Source organism: Salvelinus fontinalis, chromosome 13, assembly GCF_029448725.1.
Source record: "Salvelinus fontinalis isolate EN_2023a chromosome 13, ASM2944872v1, whole genome shotgun sequence".
In the NCBI taxonomy this organism is placed as follows: Eukaryota; Metazoa; Chordata; class Actinopteri; order Salmoniformes; family Salmonidae; genus Salvelinus; species Salvelinus fontinalis.
In genome coordinates this window covers 22,049,325-22,071,387 of record NC_074677.1, presented here as the reverse complement: position 1 = coordinate 22,071,387, position 22,063 = coordinate 22,049,325, and the positions used below count along the sequence as shown (strand labels likewise).

Genomic DNA, 22,063 nt, shown 5'->3' with positions numbered 1-22,063 from the left:
GCACACAATTAAGACAGATCAAATTGAATTGAGCAAATGTGAAAATGTCTCAGAATTAAACAAAACAGGTTTAGCATATTATTAAATAGGCCTACAATATTAACAATGATATACAATAATGATAAAACAAATTATAAATGTAAGTTCCAAAATTGCATCCTGCCTGAATAGGGAGTTGCACAGTAGCCTGTATTCTTCTCATCTTAGTCCATTACAATAATTAAACATATATTCAATTCCCCCTGTAGGCTGTTCATTATAGGCATACACTTTCTCCCTCTAACTTTTGTTTACCTCCATTTTAGCAATAGGCCAAGGCTCCTCTGTTGCTTGCAAGGCTTGAGAGAAGGATGCTGAATGGCAAATTTGGGGTGTAGGCTATAATAAACAGCTTCTCCTGGACAATTTGGCCTGCAATAATTTTATGTAAAATCGGCGTTAATATGTTTTTAAATTGGCTAAATGCCTGGCAATTACCAGCTAAGGGAAACCCTGGAGCATTTTCCCCATCAGAGTTGTTTCCATCAAATTGACTTCTTGCAGATAAAAGTCTGTGCATAAATACGTAGCGCACATAAAAAAATAATTTTTAGGTTAAATTCCCATGTACCTGATAAAAAAAATACAAGTTAAATGGGTTTCCATCCCATTTTCAACTCTAGGCGTACTGATGGTTTTGTCCCCCAATTTTTTTTTCCGTAGGTATAGTGAATGTGCATTATTCTGGTATTGGGACATGCACTCTAGCCAACAGCTTGCAGTTACAGTGCAGGTACAGCACCAGTCAAAAGTTTGGACACACCTACTCATTCAAGGGTTTCTATATTCTCACTACTTTCTACATACATAATAGTGAAGACATCAAAACTATGAAATAACACATATGGAATCATAAAGTACCCCAAAAAATTGTTAAACAAATAAAAATATATTTTAGATTCTAGCCACCCTTTGTCTTGATTACCAAATAGGGCTACTCTCTTGGCATTCTTTCAACCAGCTTCATCTGGAATGCTTTTCCAACATTCTTGAAGGAGTTCCCATATATGCTGAGCACTTGTTGGCTGCTTTTCCTGCAATCTGCGGTCCAACTCATCCCAAACCATCTCAGTTGTGTTGAGGTTGGGTGATTGTGGAGGCAAGGTCATCTGATGAAGCATTCCATCACTCTCCTTCTTGGTCAAATAGCCCTTACACAGCCTGGAGGTGTTTTGGGTCATTGTCCTGTTGAAAAACAAATGATAGTCCCACTAAGCTCAAACCAGATGGGATGGCATATCGCTGCAGAATGCTGTGGTAGCCATGCTGGTTAAGTATTCCTTGAATTCTAAATCAATCACTGACAGTGTCACCAGCAAAGCACCCCCACACTTCTCCATCATGCTTCATGACGGGAACCACACATTATCCGTTCACCTACTCTGCGTCTCACATAGACATGGTGGTAGGAACCAAAAATCTCAAATTTGGACTCATCAGACCAAAGGACAGATTTCCACCGGTGATATACATTGATCGTGTTTCTTGGCCCAAGCAAGTCTCTTCTTATTGGTGTCCTTTAGTAATGGTATTCTTTGCAGCAATTTGACCATGAAGGCCTGATTCACGCAGTCCCCTCTGAACAGTTGATGTTGAGATGTGTCTGTAACTTGAACTCTGTGAAGCATTTATTTTGGCTGCAATCTGAGGTGCAGTTACCCTAATGAACTTGTCCTCTGCAGCAGAGGTAACTCTGGGTCTTCCTTTCCTGTGGTGGTCCTCATGAAAGCCAGTTTCATCATAGAGCTTGGTTTTTGTGACTGCACTTGAAGTAACTTTCAAAGTTATTGAAATTTTACAAATTGACTGACCTTCATGTCCTATAGCAGGGCTGCCCAACCCTCTTCCTGCAGATCTACTGTCCTGTAGGTTTTCAGTCCAACCCTAATTTAGCATATCTGACTCAGCTAGTTAAGCTAATTAGTATAATCAGGTGTGTTAAATTCGGGTTGGACTGGAAACCCACAGGATGGTAGATCTCCAGGAAGAGGGTTGGGCAGCCCTGTCTTACAATAATGATGGACTGTTGTTTCTCTTTGCTTATTTGAGCTGTTCTTGCCATAAAATGGACTTGGTCTTTTACCAAATAGGGCTATCTTCTGTATAACACCCCTACCTTGTCACAACAGAACTGATTGGCTCAAACACATTAAGAAGGAAAGAAATTCCACTAATGTACTTTTAACAAGGCACACTTGCTAATTGAAATGTATTCCAGGTGACTACCTCATGAAGCTGATTGAGAGAATGCCAAGAGTGTGCATAGCTGTCATCAAGGCAAAGGGTGGCTACTTTGAAGAATCTCAAATATATTTTGATTTGTTTAACACTTTTTTGGGTACTACATGATTCCATGTGTTATTTCATAGTTTTGATGTCTTCACTATTATTCTACAATGTAGTAAATAGTACAAATAAAGAAAAACCCTGGAATGAGTAGGTGTGTCCAAACTTTGACTGGTACAGTATGTGAATGAAAGAGGATACAATTTAATATACATTTATTAATATGTTCAACATTCCACTTCCTTGTATAAAATCCATCCAAAGCAGCAATATGAGGTCCTGAGGAGAAATAGTGAAACCTGAGGTATAGTGAAGGAAGGCAGGTGCGTGACAGTCAGGAGAGTGGAGTGGTCGATTCATGCCTGATGGCGTTGACAGAACTCAGCACTCCTCTTGGCAGCCCACTGACGTAGTGCATCTAAAATACATTGTTTACTACTTATAGCCTCTCCCTGTGACCTCAACACTCCGGAATACTTTATTAAGAGGCCAGAAACAAGTCCGTAAAGAAGGCCCTCTCAATCTCTGCCACTCCTCCCGTGTCAAAATGATGAAATTGTTTTGGAATGTTCTTATTTCTTCTGCAGGCCTGACAGTCTGTGGGCTGCTTCTTCATTGGCCGTTCAGTTTTGATGGGTTGTGAGCTCTCAAAGGACACAGTACAGATAGGAACAGTGAGTGCTGTCTCGAGTCATGCTTTGTTTGAATTAAAATCGTCACTTTTTTTCATCTGTATTCAGAACGTTGTCATTTTCCCCTCTCACTTATTTCCTGTCTATGCTTACAAGGAGCAGAGGTCCTCTTGCTGATGAACTGGGTCTCCTGATCATGTAAACGTTCTCCCTCAAAGTCAGGAGCAGACGGTATCCTGAGAAATGGCCTGAGGATCGGAGCTGACACCGGGACGTCCTGCACAGCTGTCTCCTGTCCGTCATGGAGACAGGCACGATGGATTCAGGATGACAACGTGCGAACTGTGCTTAGGTATGTGCATCAGATCAGGCCTCACTCCTCTGCCAGACTGGATTTGCAGTAAGAGCAATGACGTTGTTGTTGAATGTCACCACCGTTGTTGAGGACAGCACTCTTCAAGCTGAATGTGTACTCATGTAGATGGCTGCCTGCACCACAAAATCCCATTACCTTTTCACTTGTCCTCCACAATGATGTCTCTTCTTGAATAATTTGCCCCTGACATAGAGATACATGAGCCTTCAAGATCCAAGGAGGTTGAGGCCCTATAGATAATTCAATATAGTCATTTTATATAATAATGATGTAGCAAATGGTGGCGCAGGGAAGCAAAGCTGGGTTCACTGGCATGAAAGCCAAACACCCTATGCATCGCACCAATAGGGTTTACCCCACTTAGTAGGAATTGTAACGTGGCTCATTTAGTAAAGATCGCTACACTGCCCCCTCCGAACGTTGAGACACGTCCTTATGCTTCGACCTAATTTTGTCAATAAGGCAGCATGGTGCATCATCCAGAAACATACATCTCTTGCCATAAAATAAATGTTAGAAAAGCAATCCCTTTTGCAAGGGAAACCACAGAATCATAGTAATTACTACGTGTGCTTAATGACGTCCCTTTTGCGCCGGCTTCGCTGTGGGCTTTGAACTCACGCTCGGGAGGCAGCCCGGTTCCGATCAACTTTCAGCCAATGCAAAGCACGCCTACACGGGTGGGATTAATATAACCAACCAGATCATGTCCACCTAAAATAGGCTACCTCTTTAAATGCCCCCACCTGCAATCATTAGCCTCTTTCAAACCAAACCAGCATGGAATCCTTGAGATTTGCCATTGACTTTAAATAATCTAAAATATGTTACCTGAAAACCATCAATGAAGCCGTAAAGAACAACCTGTTTAAATAAAAGGACACAGGTCACCCTCTCCTTGTGTACGTTCAGATGCACCCGCTGTGTTACGTGTCACCCATCCCTTACTAGTTTCTTTGAGCTATTTTTCCACTTACAAATATACAATCATTCTGATCATGAAAGAAAGAGTCCTCTCAAGACTTTGAAATAAGGTGCAGTTCCATACAATTCCATTTCAACAAGAGAAAGGTGTCAATTGTTTGCCTGAACAGTTTGTGGGGTGTGGCCTAACAGAAAGAAAGTGGAACATAAAAAGGAAAACGCTGCACGTTTCCAGGTAGATCTTACTTTGTTGCATTACCACAAGGGACAAAATCTACACAAAACTGTCAAATATAACAATTAACATCTGCATACAAAAAGAAGCAGAGCCAACTATGCGGCCAAACAGCGAAAAGTTGTAACTATTCAATTCAGTTACAACATCAAATCTCATACTTGTGTATTTTACTAAAGAGTGATTGGGCTGGCAGAGGTCTAGCAAGTAGGAACATAAAGATACTTCTCCTATGTTCATATGCAGATTGGTTCTGGGTACAGGCATAATGAAGCAGGTTGCTTTTCTTTAACTTTTAGGCCAAAATGATTTTTTCCCCAAACACAACCTGGGTGAGCTACACTGACGTATAGAGGACGTCTCCCGTAGTAATGTGCCCACAGTGCTGGCTAGTGGAAGGGACTCCGAATTCTGTTGTCGGTGACACAAATCCATCTGTGGTTGGAAACGGACTGGACGACGCATTATTGAGGCGGCGAGCCACTGATAGAGCGTTTACATGCTAAATATGTGGAAAGTCAGGGAAATGGTGGATAAAGCGTGAGTAGTCTTGCTGTTGTCGTCTGCTTGTCATTTTGTTGCAAGGCCCGTTAGCTGGCTAGTTTACATTTGACAACCGACCAGGGAAACACTGGTCTCGTGACGTCACGCTATTTTCTCAACTGATAGCTCAGTGTGGCTAACGTTACTGTATATCAGCCTTGTGTACAAAATGTAACGATATATATTCCTCTGTGATCTTTTTGATATCCTACTGTCCATTATAAACATACAGACTCCAATATGGAAAGTAACACCCATTTATTCCATGTTAGCAATATTTTGGAGGAATGTATTAACCTTAACTATAAACTAACTAGTTGGCTAGATTATGTCTTACCAAATAATGACATCGTATCGTTCAATAACAATGGGACGCCGTCGTTAACTCACAGCTAACGTTAGCTAGCTACAAAACGGGCTAACTTTAATTTATCATTGTTAGCTCACTAGCTAGCTAACGTTAGCTAACACCAGTAAGCTAGCCACAATGTCTGTCAAGACCTTCATCAAACCTGTCATTTGCACTTTTTCGTTTCATTATGTTCATTACAATACTCACTATAGAAGTTGAACTTCATGACCATTGTATTGTTTTCTGGTTGAAACGTTTTTACACGACCACAATGTAACGTTAGTTCGCTATCTAAGCCATCAACTAGCATTTGTCTGTGCATTAGGCTGTAGCGTTCCTGGTTACCGTTAGACGGAAGACGTTGCAGCTGCGCCATAAAGCTGTCTGCCGAATATTGGTCATACCAGGCTCGTGCCTCTCATCAAACGACTGAAAGTGGACCTGACCCACGACTAATGGAGCATGACACAATATCTCTTAGCTAGCTAAGTTAGTGTATCGCAAAGGATCTGTATGTGTTGTGTATGGAATTGTTCACTGCATCATGTGCATAACATACATTATTTAAATGGATAGCTAGAGGGTTTTGACGTTTCCATACCCTGGCAACGTTTAGTTATTCATGCATCAGTATTGGAAAAGTGCAAATTGCTTATTGCAACCATTTATTTAAAGACCGTTATGATAATGAGTGAAAGACTCTGTGTGACACATAATTCCTTAGTCTAATAGTTTTCCCGATTTGCAAGCAATGTCAGAAAAAGGTTCCAGCCGAGTGCCTGTTTCATGGAGCCTGCAGTCAGGTTGCAGTAACGGATGCTGCCTGAGCTGGTGCCACCTGTTAGGCATGCCTGATTTCAGCTGAATAGGGCCTGTTATTGATACAGCTGGCGAGAAGGCCTTCTCCTGCCACCCTGGTCCCAGAGAGCTCCCTGCAGACCCTGAGCTTTTAGAGAACAGACTATCTACCGCCACACCTTGTGGATTGTGTCACTGCCATCAGTTGTTTGTGGTGTGATTGCAGCACAGGGAGGGACATTGCTTCAGTGGGTTAGCCAGTTGAATGGTATTTTTGTTGAGGACTGGTGTTTTTTCACGTCTAGCAGAATATGCATTTAGGCTAGATGCATGTTTGGGTATATTGTCCCTCCCATAACTGAGGAGCAGAACCCATGGTCATCATGGATTGTTCTGTGGCTGATCAATACTAGCTGTCTGAGACTCAAGATCATAGCTGGATGGGAGGGGCTTTGAGATTGGTCATCTAGTCAAATCAAACTTTATTTGTCACATACGCCGAATACAACAAGTGTAGACCTTACTGTGAAATGCTTACTTACAAGCCCTTAACCAACAGTGCAGTTTAAGAAGAGTTAAGAAAATATTTACCAAATAAAGTAAAAAGTAACACAATTAATTATAACAATAACGAGGCTATATACAGGGGGCACCGGTACCGAGTCAGTGTGCGGGGGTACAGGTTAGTTGATGTAATTTGTACATGTAGGTAGGGGTGAAGTGACTATGCATAGATAATAAACAGCGAGTAGCAGCAGTGTACAAAACAAATGGAGGGGAGGGGGTGTCAATGTAAATAGTCCGGTGGCCATTTGATTAATTGTTTATCAGTTTTATGGCTTGGGGGTAGAAGCTGTTAATGAGCCTTGCTGGATGGGAGGGGCTTTGGTAGTACTCCTATTGCTGGATGGGAGGGGCTTTGGTAGTACTCCTATTGCTGGATGGGAGGGGCTTTGGTAGTATTCCTATTGCTGGATGGGAGGGGCTTTGGTAGTATTCCTATTGCTGGATGGGAGGGGTTTTGGTAGTACTCCTATTGCTGGATGGGAGGGGCTTTGGTAGTACTCCTATTGCTGGATGGAAGGGGCTTTGGTAGTACTCCTATTGCTGGATGGGAGGGGCTTTGGTAGTATTCCTATTGCTTGTTTTGAGTTTTGTCATCTACTTGTAGCCTATTAGGTCTGTTCCCATGTCAGTTATTACACAGGAGAGAAGTTAAGAATTGAGAGTCAAATCATGAATTTCTTTGAATGATTACTTTGATTCAAGGCCCACTCCAAATGTAAAGTGGTATAGGCATGAGTTCAGTGGAAGCTTTTTCTCAGTATGATATCATTACATTGTAGTGACTAACGATAGCCACTCTAAAGGCAGTCTTCATGTCCTGTGTAAGTGTTTGAGTCTTTGGATGTTCTCTGCCAGTTAATGGACTGCAAGTCCCATCAGCCAATGCAGTGAGATCGAAATCATGGCTGAAACGATGGCAATGTTTTGAAGAGCTCAGACGGCGTCACACTGTGGTGAATGAAAATGTCAAACATTGCGCTATTATGTGGAAAGATATTATCTGTTGAATGGAGCAGAAGAAACCTGGTCCTGAAGACATGAAAGAGGAGGGACGTTTTGACAACTCTCGCTCAGATAAGATCTGAAGACTGAACCCTCTTCTCAAACTCTTGTGAAGACAAATATAAAACACCTTCCTCACCTTGTTAATTTGGCTCCTTGTTTGAAAGGAAATCATTTGTCCAAGTTGACTTCCTTTTATTAGATGATATGGTAGCATAAGTTCTTTAGCTTGCCCTTAGCTGGCCTCACTGTCTAGGCTTACAGCTTTACTATGAACCACGGCTTATTATGGCTTGAATGTCTGAGTCACACGTCTGGGAAATGCTAATTCTGCCTTTAGATTACAGTAATGAGCAGAACTTCAGCTAGTCATTCAGACAACCTGCAAATCCATGTTCTCAGTAAATGCTCTTCCTAGTAGGCATGACTTCCAGCAGTACGGTATTCTATATCCTCCCAGCACACTGCAGAGTAATCAGCACCACTGGTATAGATTTCTTCTCTCTTCTGGTCCCGTGTGTCTTAGTTGGTAGAGCATGGCGCTGGCAATGCCAGGGTTGTGAGTTTAATTCCTACGGGGGACCAGTATGAAAATATATGTACTCAATACTGTAAGTCGCTCTGGATAAGAGTGTCTGCTAAATGACTTGAATGTAACATGTCTTCTGTGTGAGTAGCTTCAGGAGTAGCTTCTACATCAGCCCGGCTGCCAGCTGTGTCCTCCAGGGCCTCTTCTCCCTGCATACATCCTCGTCAGACCAGGGCCTCTTCTCCCTGCATATGTCCTCGTCAGACCAGGGCCTCTTCTCCCTGCAAACATCCTCGTCAGACCAGGGCCTCTTCTCCCTGCAAACGTCCTCGTCAGACCAGGGCCTCCTACTTCTAATATGCATCAGTGAGCCCCCTGCCCCTCCTCCCTCGCTGCTGTTGTCCCCTGTGCCCCCTTCATCACCACTATCTCCATCTGAAAACTGACGCCTAGAACCACTGTTCCTCAGAAGCAGGATGAGGTGTTTTTCTTCTAGTGTAGTAGGAGGGAGAGTGAAAGACTGTTTCATGTGCAGTGCTTTGGATTTTCAGCAGGCTGCATGTGTAGGTAAGCAGGCTCATCCTCAGTAGTGCAGGAGTAACGCTGCTGCGGCGGGCCTGCACAACAAAGAGGCCCAGGATGCAGACAGTTGGAGGAGAAGCCTGGTCTCTGTCTCTGTTTGGGAGAGTTGGAGGAGAAGCCTGGTCTCTGTCTCTGTTTGAGAGAGTTGGAAGAGAAGCCTGGGCTCTGTCTGTTTGCCTGTACCTTTCATTCAGACCCACAGCTCGTCTTCTTTTGTCTCATCCCCAGCGGAATATTTTTTAACATAGCGGGCCGTTCTGTGTGCGTGTGTTTCCTAGTCTGCTTGAAATGTAAGCACATCGCCGGTTCACTTGCCGTTCAGGCCATCTGTTTTTATACACCGCTGTCATTCATTATTCAGTGGACTGAGATTTTCCTTAAAATCTTGGAACAGCTTTGCTGTGGAGATCTCATCTTGCTGTCTCTGTCAGTCATACTGCTGCACACCTGGGCAAAAAATACACTGAACAAAAATATAAACGCAACATGGACACTGTTGTTTTTATGAGCTGAAATAAAAGAACCCAGAAATGTTCCATACGCACAAAAAACGTATTTCTCTCAAATTTTGTGGACAAATTTGTTTACATTCCTGTTAGTGAGCGGTTCTCCTTTGCCAAGATAATCCATCAACCTGACAGGTGTGGCATATCAAGATCATTACATAGGTGCACCTTGTGCTGGGGACAATAACTCCTTGCCGCTGTCAGAAACCGTCTTTGGGAAGCTCATCTGCGTGCTTGTCGTCCTCACCAGGGTCTTGACCTGACTGCAGTTTGGCGTTGTAACCGACTTCACTGGGCAAATGCTCACCTTCGATAGCCACTGGCACGCTGGAGGCGTGTGCTCTTCACGAACGAATCCCAGTTTCAACTATACCGGGCAGATGGCAGACAGCATGTATGGCGTCGTGTGGGCGAGTGGTTTGCTGATGTCAACGTTGTGAACAGTGCCCCATGGTGGGGTTATGGTATGGTGAGGCATAAGCTACGGACAACAAACACAATTTGCGTTTTATCGATGGTAATTTGAATGCACAGAGATACCGTGACGAGATCCTGAGGCCCATTGTCATGCCATTCATCCACCGCCATCACCTCATGTTTCGGCATGATAATACACGTCGCCGTGTCGCAAGGATCTGTACACAATTACTTTAAGCTGAAAATGTCCCAGTTCTGCATACTCAGCAGAGATGTCACCCATTGAGCACGTTTGGGATGCTCTGGATCGACGTGTACATCAGCATGTTCCAGTTCCAGCCAATATCCAGGAACTTCGCTCACAGCCCATGAGGAGCGGGAGAACATTCCACAAGCAACAGCCTGATCAACTATGCAAAGGAGATGTGTAGCACTGCATGAGGCAAATGGGGGTCCACCAGATACTGACTGGTTTTCTGATCCACGCCCCTACCTTTTTGTTAAAGGTATCTGTGACCAACAGATGCATATCTGTATTCCCAGTCCTGTGAAATCCATAGATTAGGGCCTAATGAATTTATTCAAATTTACAGATTTTTCTTACATGAACTATAACTCAGTAAAATCTTTGAAATTTTTGCATGTTGAGTTTCATATTTTTGTTCAGTGTAGTTGTATTTTGTAGTTCATTTGAAAATACCAACTTCTAAATATATACAGTATATATATATTTTTTTATCTTAGCAAAAAAATAAATGTCACTTTTTCAGGACCCTGTCTTTCAAAGATAATTCGTAAAACTCCAAATAACTTCACAGATCTTCATTGTAAAGGGTTTAAACACTGTTTCCCATGCTTGTTCAATGAACCATAAACAATTAATGAACATGCACTTGTGGAACGGTTGTTAACTTCTTGAGAATACAGGGGGTGCTGTTTTCGCATTAGCATAATTTCCTCTACAGATTAAACTGCCTCTTATTCAATTATTGCTCTTACTATATGCATATAATTAATACCATTGGATAGAAAATAATCTATAGTTTCTAAAACCGTTTCAATTTTGTCTCTGAGTGAAACAGAAGTCATTTGACAGCACTTTCCCTGACCAAGAAGAAGAATGCAAGATGTGTATGCTCGCTTCAACGCTCTGCCTATATATGGTCACGCCACCTATGACCCGAAACACACTTCATTCGTCTTCCTCTGGGTGTCAAGAGGACGTCAGAGGAGATTTTTTTTGTTTATCTTGTACTGACGTGAAATAAGACCTATTTCTTTGGCGTGACCGACAACTTCCGGTTCTCTGAATCGCGCGATTTGGAGGTGCGATTGTCTACTGTTTTGCTGCCGTTACGGATGAAAACTATCTCCGTCTCGAAGTTTGTTTGATACATGTGACCATATCATCCTAATGTATGTTTTTTCAATATAGTTTAATCAGATTATTTGAATTTTTTCGGGAGTTTTGCCGTGTTCCGTTCTGTGACTTTTTTTACTTTGGCCAGTCGACCAGTACATATGCTAAATGAAGAGGGAAAGTTGCCATTATGAATGGATTGAACGACTCATCAGGACTAAGGACACCTTGATCAACATTCTGATGAAAGATCAGCAATAGACCCAATTTACGATGTTATTTCATATATCTGTCGTGCATGTGAACTGGTCGTGGGCGCCAGGCTGGTTCTGGCTGGCGTGGCTATGCTAATTTAGCGCTACATTTTGTTTTCGCTATAAAACATTTAATAAATCAGAAATATTGTTTGGATTCACCAGATGTTGGGCTTTCAATATCTGTACGCTGTGTATTTTTTCTGAAATGTTTTAACATAAGTAATTAGTTATATGACGTTGGTCTCTGTAATTGTTCTGGCTGCGTCGGCACTATTTCAGATTGCAGCTGCAATGTAGAACTGTGATTTATACCTGAAAAATGCACATTTTTCAAAAAAAAACTATGCTATACCATAAATATGTTATCAGACTGTCATCTTATGAAGTTGTTTCTTGGTTAGTGGCTATATATATTTTTATTTAGTCGAATTAGTGATAGCTACTGACGCAGGAAAAAACTGTTGGAGTAAAAAAATGGTGTCTTTTGCTAACGTGTTTAGCTAATAGATTTACATATTGTGTCTTCCCTGTAAAACATTTTAAAAATCTGAAATGGTGGCTTTATTCACAGGATCTGTATCTTTCATTAGGTGTCTTGGACTTGTGATTTAATGATATTTAGATGCTACTATTTAATTGTGACGCTATGCTAGCGATGCTAATCAGTGTGGGGGGGTGGGGGGGTCACAATTAAGGTCACAGTTATGAAAACTTAGGACAGTAAAGAGGCCTTTCTACTGACTCTGAAAAACACCAAAAGAAAAATGCCCAGGGTCCCTTCTCATCTGCGTGAACGTGCCTTAGGCATGCAGCAAGGAGGCATGAGGAGTGCAGATGTGGCCAGGGCAATAAATTGCAATGTCCGTACTGTGAGACGCGTAAGACAGCGCTAGAGGAAGACAGGACGGACAGCTGATCATCCTCGCAGTGGCAGACCACGTGTAAAAACACCTGCACAGGATTGGTACATCCGAACATCACACCTGCGGGACAGGTACAGGATGGCAACAACAACTGTCTGAGTTACACCAGGAACGCACAATCCCTCCATTAGTGCTCAGACTGTCCGCAATAGGCTGAGAGAGGCTGGACTGAGGGCTTGTAGGCCTGTTGTAAGACAGATCCTCACCAGACATCACCGGCAACATCGTCGCCTATGGGCACAAACCCACCGTCGCTGGACCAGACAGGACTGGCAAAAAGTGCTCTTCACTGACGAGTTGCGGTTTTGTCTCACCAGGGGTGATGGTCGGATTTGCAATTATCGTCGACGGAATGAGCGTTACACCGAGGCCTGTACTCTGGAGCGGTATCGATTTGGAGGTGGAGGGTCCGTCAGGGTCTGGGGCAGTGTGTCACAGCATCATCAAACTGAGCTTGTTGTCATTGCAGGCAATCTCAACGCTGTGCGTTACAGGGAAGACATCCTCCTCCCTCATGTTGTACCCTTCCTGCAGGCTCATCCTGACATGGCCCTCCAGCATGACAGTGCCACCCGCCATACTGCTCGTTCTGTGCGTGATTTCCTGCAAGACAGGAATGTCAGTGTTCTGCCATGGCCAGCGAAGAGACCGGATCTCAATCCCATTGAGCACATCTGGGACCTGTTGGATCGGAGGGTGAGGGCTACGGCCATTCCCCCAGAAATGTCCGGGAACTTGCAGGTGCTTTGGTGGAAGAGTGGGGTAACATCTCACAGCAAGACCTGGCAAATCTGGTGCAGTCCATGAGGAGATGCACTGCAGTACTTAATGCAGCTGGTGGCCACACCAGATACTGACTGTTACTTTTGATTTTGACCCCCCTTTGTTCAGGGACACATTATTCCGTTTATGTTAGTCACATGTCTGTGGAACTTTTTCAGTTTATGTCTGTTGTTGAATCTTGTTATGTTCATACCAATATTTACACCTGTTAAGTTAGCTGAAAATAAATGCAGTTGACAGTGAGAGGACATTTCTGTTTTTTGCTGAGTTTACATAAACACACACACACTGATTATACCAAACGTTAGGAACACCTTCCTAATATTGAGTTGCACACCCCCTTTTGCCCTCATAACAGCCTCAATTCCATCGGTGCATAGACTCTACAAGGTGTCAAAAGCGTTCCACAGGGATGCTGGCCCATGTTAACTCCAATGCTTCCCAAAGTTAAGTTGGCTGATGTTCTTTGGGTGGTGGACCATTCTTGATACACACGGGAAACTTTAGAGTATGAAAAGCCCGGCAGCGTTGTAGTTCTTGACACAAACCGGTGCACCTGGCACCTACTACCATACCCTGTTCAAAGACACTTTAATATTTAGTTTTACCCATTCACCTTCTGAATGGCGCATACACAATCTATTTCTCAAGGCTTAAAAATCCTTCTTTAAATTGTCTCCTCCTGAAGTGGATTGAACAAGTGCCATCAATAAGAGACTATAGCATTCACCTGGTCAGTCTGTCATGGAAAGAGCAGTTGTTCTTTATGTTTTGTATACCCAGTGTAAGTTTCAGCTACAAAAAAACAACAATTTTCTTTGATATTCAAATACTGGTCTCATAATGAAAAACAAATATTTGGAAGTATTTTAATACCTTTCAGAAAACCAAATAGTATTTGAATATAAGGAAGTTATTTGAAAACAAAAAATATTTATTTGATGGCTGCCAAATATTTGATGAAGAAACCAAAAACTACAACAGTCGAATTGTTCATGGTACATGGTTTGGGGGGCTCTTAGATATGAATCTTAATATAGCATGTAGCCTATATTTAAATACATGGGAGGGAAGCCTGGTCTCTGTCTCTGTTTGGGAGAGTTGGAAGGGAAGTCTAGTTCGATTCCAGGCTGCATCACATCCGGCTGTGATTAGGAGTGACATAGGGTGGCGCACAATTTGCCCAGCGTCATCCGGGTTTGGCCGGGGTAGGCCGTGATTGTAAATAAGAATTTGTTCTTAACTGACTTGCCTAGTTAAATAAAGGTTTGATTTTTAAATATATTTTTTTAAATAGGGAGATTCTCGTTTGGGGAAAAGATCGTCCTCTCTCCTCCATGACCCGGAAACTGATGAGTGGTCGAGGGGTGTGTCATTTCATTAGTAGACAAATGAAAGAGTGTCTTCCCCTCCTCGATAGCCACCTGTCATCAAGGTTACTCGTGTATTCTACCACAGAAGAGTTTAGAAATCTGACACACCCCTTTTGAATCATCATTTGTTTTGTCAGAGGAGAAAAACATACACACATTTAAAAACAATGCTACTTAACTGACTTGCCTAGTTAAAAAGTTAAAACAATAATTACTTTTCTTATTTTTTTATGTCATGCTCAACTAACTTAATTTGTTTTATGCTGTCCCTGACAACAACAAAAAAGTAATCTGTTCTATCGACCAGAAATGTTTTAACGTGTATTTTTCCGTATATAGACACACCCTATGTGTTTTAATAAAATCAACTATATGTAGGCTACTGAGCTTGTCTGATGCTTTAAGCACACTGTGATTTAAATCATTTAAGACACACAAATGATTCGAGAGAGCCAGAGATCAAGATAGCTTTATCAGAAGACAAAAATCCTTTTCCCGAACCACCTTCCACTGCTGCTGGCCTTTGCAGATTCTGCCATTAAGCTCCCGACGTTACCGGTAATAGGCTACACCAGGGGTGTTCCGATCTGCGTGCCAGTTATGTTCATATGTACATTTTCGTGGAAAAGTTAAATTAATTTTATGAAAGTCATATCTCAAAATCAATGTCATGTGATTAATACAAATGTATATCTCAATGGAAATTATACAAATCTAAAATGAACCACTATTTCCATTGCCAACTAGGTAAAAATAGCCTACTTAAAGCCAAAAAATAAAAACATAGCAGCCTGCAGGTAGAAAATATCCTATTAAAAAGAAATCCCATTGGCTACACATGACCTGTCTGCAACTTGAAACATTGTATCAACCAACAACTTGGTCCAGCCTGAAGCAGGTGCTACCAAACTTGCAAAGTTTAATCAAATATTCTGCACCCTCCTGAGTTTCCTGAGCCAGTGAGCTCCGGACAGACACAGCTGCAGGGTATTTGCGCAAGGGATACGAAGTTATCAGGTAGGCCTATTTTATAACGTTTTCACAGCATCAGAGCATGACCATTTCCCCCCCTTTCACTCAGTGGTTATGGAAAGGGAGAGAGCTGGAAATATTTTTTTAAATAGGCTACATTGAGGAACTATTGTCATTATCAATGGATATTAAAGAAATACTTTGTTTACTTGCTGTTTGAGGTGAAGAAAAAATTACTTTGAGAAGCTCCACAGCTCTTTTAGTTACGACCATCAGAAATACTATGAGATCCCCAAATGGGCACATTTTATAATATTTTATAACATTTGCGCGCAGGCCATGTAGCCTGGGACTACTTCTATACTTCTAATCAGGTGTGCATCGTTACTCAACATTGACAGGAGCGCTACAAACAAAACACAATGAATAAATTGACAACTCGTAAATGGAATGAAATAAACCGAAACTTGTTTCTCACAAGTGTAGCCTTGGTTGTGCACTCTGCAAACAACGTGTCCACTCCTACAATGACAACAGTAAAAGACTAATAATATACTGAATGCAGAGACTGCTTTCTAAGACAACTGAAAAAAGTACAGGGTTAAACAACAGCTGCTGGTTCAGTTTTGAATGTTTGTGAGGCTGGGGTATATGTGTATATTAGTCGTGTAGGAGCTACCCCATGCTGTACCGTATACACATACCACCGACCTTAGTTGCGTGGCAATAAAGAATCTTGTATTTCACTTTTGTTGTTAAAGTCATATTTCTTTTTAGCAGTTAAATGTTGATAACTCAATTATAAATGGTTATAAGTCTGTCACTTTTTAAAATAAGGTATTCTTTTTGAATTTATAAATGTTTAGAGGTATCAAATGTTATTTGTCACATGCACTGAATACAACAGGTGTAGTAGACCTTACAGTGAAATGCTTACTTACAAGCCCTTAACTTCTTTGGGGTAGGGGGCAGTATTTTCACGTCCGGATGAAAAGCGTGCCCAGAGTAAACTGCCTGCTACTCAGGCCCAGATCCTAGGATATGCATAGTATTAGTATATTTGGATAGAAAACACTCTGGGAGAGTAAGTGAATATTTATAATGCTATTTCTGACTTATGTTGACTCCAACATGGCGGATATCTCTTTGGGTTGATTTGTCGTCTGAGCACCGTACTCAGATTTTTTAAAAATCTGACACAGCAGTTGCGTTAAGGAGAAGTGGATCTAAAATTCAATGTGTAACACTTGTATTTTCATCAACATTTATGATGACTATTTCTGTAAATTGATGTGGCTCTCTGCAAAGTCACCGGATGTTTTGGAACTACTGAACATAACGCGCCAATGTATACTGAGATTTTTTGATATAAATATGAAGTTTACCGAACAAAACATACATGTATTGTGTAACATGAAGTCCTATGAGTGTCATCTGAGGAAGATCATCAAAGGTTAGTGATTAATTTTATCTATATTTCTGCTTTTTGCGACTCCTCTCTTTGGCTGGAAAAATGGCTGTGTTTTTCTGTGACTTGGCTCTGACCTAACATAATCGTTTGGTTTGCTTTCGTCGTAAAGCCTATTTGAAATCAGACACTGTGGCTGGATTTGCAACAAGTGTGTGTAAAATACATGTATGTTTGAGGAATTTTAATTATGGGATATCTGTTGTTTTGAATTTGGCGCCCTGCAGTTTCACTGGCTGTTGACGAGGTGAGACGCTACCTTCACATATACCCTAGAGAGGTTTTAACCAACAATGCAGTTTTAAGAAAATACCTAATACATTTTTTTTTAAAGAGATAAGAATAACTAAAGAGCAGCAGTAAATAACAATAGCGGGGCTATATACAGGGGGTACCGGTACAGAGTCAATGTGCAGGGGCACCGGTGTCGAGGTAATATGTACATGTAGATCTGTCACTAAAATAGGATATACTTTTACCATTTATACATATGGGTAAATAATTTCTAGATGATTTGAGAGTTCATTCAGAGCGTAGACATACTTATAGGCAGTATTGGGTACTCGTCATTACATGAGAGAAGATTCAACACTTTGTTAAACATATTCAGTCAATGAATATGGGGTATGAAGTCCAAAACATTTAACATTGTGAAAGGATACCTCCTCCACTGGTATTACTGTTACCATACTTGGAGACTATCACAGAGAAGTGATACGTGTGTGTGTTGATATCATCTGGTAAGGCGTAATGATGATTGATTAATGACCTGGATGTAAATTTGGCCAGGGCTTCCGGGTTTCAAAGGTGTCAAGACACGAAAACCCAACCGTATTGTGTTCCTGGGACAGAGCAACGATGCATCACACACAAAAATGAGAAGATAACTATTTGTTCAACAGTGCAACTATTGAAAATATGGATGCATGATGATACATAAGGGTTAATCTTATAAGCATTTGTAAGTGCATTTATGCATTTTTAATAACTGGAGGTACATTTTGGCTCACTGTTTTGACAAACACTGACCAGTTATTGCACTATGGAGACCAATGGGATATAACTTTATTATTGCTTTAAAAGGCATTTACAAATGATTAAATAACGTTAATGTAATTATAGCCTCTTTTTATAAACCTTTTACAAATGTAACCTTAATGTGTAGTGTTACCCTTTGTTACATAGAACTTTGCAAATTGCTCTATAATTGCATAATAATAGAGCTATTACATAAGTGGAATAAGGAACAGTCACTATTCCTCTTGTGTAGAGTAGCTAAACTCAGCTTATTGCTATGCAATTCAAATACAATTAACAAAGTATTATGTGACAACATGCTAATAAAATGTTGATCCAAAAGTAACTACAGTTTTATTACACTACACCATTTATAGATTGTGTGTGTTTTGAATTAAGAGCAGTTACTCTCAGATGGACAAAGGGGATCAAAGTTGTTTTTGCTAAGCATCCAACTTGTGGTTTGCAAATAGCTTTGAATTACTCTGCAGTATTTTCAGGTGTTCTAAAAATGAATTGCAGCTTTCAACTTTTTCAGTGGAAATGTTGAAAGAGTCATACAGTAGTTGATCATCACAACTTGTACTTATCTGTACAACATAAAATGGGTACATTTTGATTATGTATACCTGGGCCAATGAGCATTCAGGAGAATGGACATTTTACATGTTCAGATAGAAATGTATTGTGTAGATCAAATGTGACCGTCAGATTGGAATGCTATAGGAGATTGTGTGTTCTATTCATTCTATTTCTGTCTTCAACATGCAGTTCCAGACACAGCCCTCCGTTAGGCCTAGTTGAAGGCAGCTAATCTAATAGTTTCAGAAAAGTAGTCACTTCCTGAGATCTGTATTCAAATATTTTTTTTAAGTTGTAATTTTTTTGGGATCTATATTCAAATAGTTGTAGTCCCCTCCAAAGTAATTATTCCCCCGGAAATAGTTACTTTCCACAAAGCGTAGTTAAAACGATAGTTATCCCAGATCTGCACTGAATGTATAGTTTCTTTCCCTGTTTTATGTTAATCTATCCACCATGAAACACACATGATTCATAGAACTTAAGAAGTATCTAGTTCCAGCCAATGTTCTGTTTGGAACAAACCTGTTTGAGTCGTTGCCATCTGTGGATCTCTGTGTAGGCTACGTGTGATCAGTTGGCTGTTTTCCTCAGACTTGATATCATTGGCTCATTCATCAGTCTCTGGTGCCGTCTTATTTCCCCAGCTCTGTTCCGTTGTCCTTCCATCTGGCCCTCTGTCACTGAGCACTTGACCCTTGACCTCGTAAGGATCTGACCACCTGTCTGTGGTGATGCCCAGGCTAAACCCAGCAGCCATCTGTAGACTAATCAGACCAGTGGTTACACAGGGTCACCTCCACTACTCCAGGATATCTCTGTCCTGTTTAATTTTTTAAGATCCTTTAGATCTGGTACACTGCATTCTGGCTTAAAACAAACTACTCCAGCCATTAGGCTACGGTGTGCAAACAAATATATGCAAATAGACTGAGTGTGAATAGGTTCAATGGGGGGGGGGGGGGATTGTACATTTGTGTGTTCGATATCCTGGCTAGGCCAATATTAGGGTCAGGAATTCAGTCAATCTCCCTCCCTCTTGTTAGCGCTCTAGAGCCATAGAATTGGATCATATGTTTTTGTCATCAACAACATGTGTAAGAAATTGGCAGCGGAGTGAAAGTGAACTAATCTGATACATTATAGACTTAAGTAGTAGAAGGAGCTGCATTTCCTTCCCAGTGAGAACAGGTGTTCAAGCTTTCAGACCTGACCACCTTTTTTCTGTTCCTCTCACACTTAACGCTACATCATCCGTGGCCCGCTGTGGTAATGGCTTCCAGAGCTGCCTGCCTGGCTCTCCTGTCAACCTGCTCCCTCCCTGTGCGGGTTGGTCTGTGGGATTTAGTGAGAGTGGAGGAAGTGTCTGAGTTTTCTGTCAAAATGACATTAGGGATGATTAGTAAAAGTGCTGGCAGCTGTAGGAGAAGGGATAGTCTCTAGAGCAGGGGTAGGCAACTAGATTCAGCCTCGGGTCGATTTTTGTCGGGGGAGGGTCGGAAACGTAATTATAATTTGTACACTGCAAATTGACCACAAAAAGAGATGTTATTTTCAAATACAATAATTTCATAACTTGATCATATTGACACGGTCTTTTTCTTTTTCGTGGGAATACTTGAAAACAGATTTCCTAAATTAAACACGTTTTTTACTGATTTCCTGGTGATTTTACATTTTAATTTTTTTATTACTAAAAACTAACATTTTATTTTTTTCCAACGATCTACACAAAATTCTCTTATCAAAGTGGAAGAAAAATTGTAATTCAAAATAAATAAATACATACAAGTATTCAGACCCCTTCCCTTTTTCCACGTTTTGTTACATTATACAGCCTTATTCTAAACTGTATTAAAGAAAAACATTTCCTCATCAATCTACATACATAATGACAAAGAGTAAACAGGTTTTTAGAAATGTTTGCACATTTATTACAAATAAACAGAAATAACTTATTTACTTAAGTATTCAGACCCTTTGCTATGACACTTGAAATTGAGCACACACCTGTCTATATAAGGTCCCACAGTTGACAGTGCATGTCAGAGCAATAGACAGGTGTGTTTGCCTTTCCAAATCATGTCCAATCAATTGAGTTTACCACAGGTGGACTCCAATCAAGTGGTAGAAACATCTCAAGGATGATCATTGGAAACAGGATGCACCTGAGCTCAATTTCGAGTCTCATAGCAAAGGGTCTGAATACCTTTGTTAAATTAAGTCATTTCTTTTTTTGTATTTGTAATACATTTGCTAACTTTTCTAAAAGCATGTTTTTTTACTTTGGTGTTATGGGGTATTGTGTGTAGATTGACAAATTAAAAAATACATACATTTTAGGATAAGGCTGTAACGTAACAAAAGGTGAAGGTGTCTGAATACTTTCCAAATGCACTGGCTATATCTTGATTAGATACAGAGCCTTCAGAAAGTATTCACACCCCTTGACTTTTTCAAAATGTTGTGTTACAGCCTGAAATTTAAAACTGATTAAATTTATGTTTTTTGGTCACTGCACAAAGCACATTTATACTCCTGAACTTATTTAGGCTTGCCATAACAAAGGGCTTGAATACTTATTGGCTCAAGATATTTCAGCTTTTCATTTGTAATACATTTCTAAAAACATAATTCCAGTTGGAGTTTAATAGCTGTGAAAAGAGAACTGAGGATGGATCAACAACATTGTAGTTTCTCCACAATACTAACCTAATTGACAGAGTGAAAAGGAAGCCTGTACAGAATACAAATATTCCAAAACATGCATCCTGTTTGCAACAAGACACTACTGCAAAATATGTAGCAAACCGATTCACTTCTTGTCTTGAATACAAAGTGTTATGTTTGGGACAAATCCAATACAACACATTACTGAGTACCACTCTCCATATTTTCTAGCATAGTGGTGGCTGCATCATGTTATGGGTATGCTTGTAATCGTTAAGAGACCCGGCGCCAGAACAAATCAGTTGGACAGGCCTTTGATTTCCATAGCGGGGCATGTTTTTTTCACGGGACCCCCTTTTGTGCAAGTGCTAGCACATTCACCACTTTTTTTAAATTATTGCTGTAATAGTAGACCATAGGAATTCTTGTGAGTTTCAAGTTTGGTGAAGCTTACAATATATTCTACCATTTCTACCTATCTACATGCCAGTTCTGATTATTTTTATATGCGCATTTTTGTCTAACAGTTTAATTTCAATAATATGGCTTTTGTTCCTCTAAATCATTGTCACATGGTTAATCATGATATGAAGTAAAATGGTAATCTAAAAGTTAAAATTCAATGGACACATTGATACGCTGTGATCCATTGGCAGCTAAAGAAATTTGAGCACAGAACTCAGATGCAGCAGTGGGCCTAACTTCCTTTGTCAACTAAGTAAAATACATAGGCCTAAAGCCGACAAATAAAAACAGTGGAAAATATCTTGATGACAATTTACGGTTCTTTCATTCACATGAATTTCTCTACTCCGCCTGCCTCCCTTTCTATCTGTCTTGACATGAGCTATTGAAGTGCAACATTGTATC

At 40.8% G+C, this 22,063-nt stretch overlaps 1 protein-coding gene across 2 annotated transcripts in view; it reads left to right on the top strand.

Annotated features, from left to right (window-relative positions):
- The first annotated feature begins 4,823 nt into the window (after positions 1-4,823).
- LOC129868254 (clathrin interactor 1-like) overlaps positions 4,824-22,063 on the top strand; it is a 43,704-nt gene continuing 26,464 nt past the window's right edge. The window contains exon 1 of one of the 2 annotated variants that reach the window (XM_055942062.1): positions 4,824-5,032. In XM_055942062.1, the coding sequence (XP_055798037.1) occupies positions 4,992-5,032 (41 nt within the window). In that variant the 5' untranslated portion in view covers positions 4,824-4,991. The remainder of the gene's footprint in view (positions 5,033-22,063) is intronic. The other variant, XM_055942061.1, reaches the window with a different exon arrangement.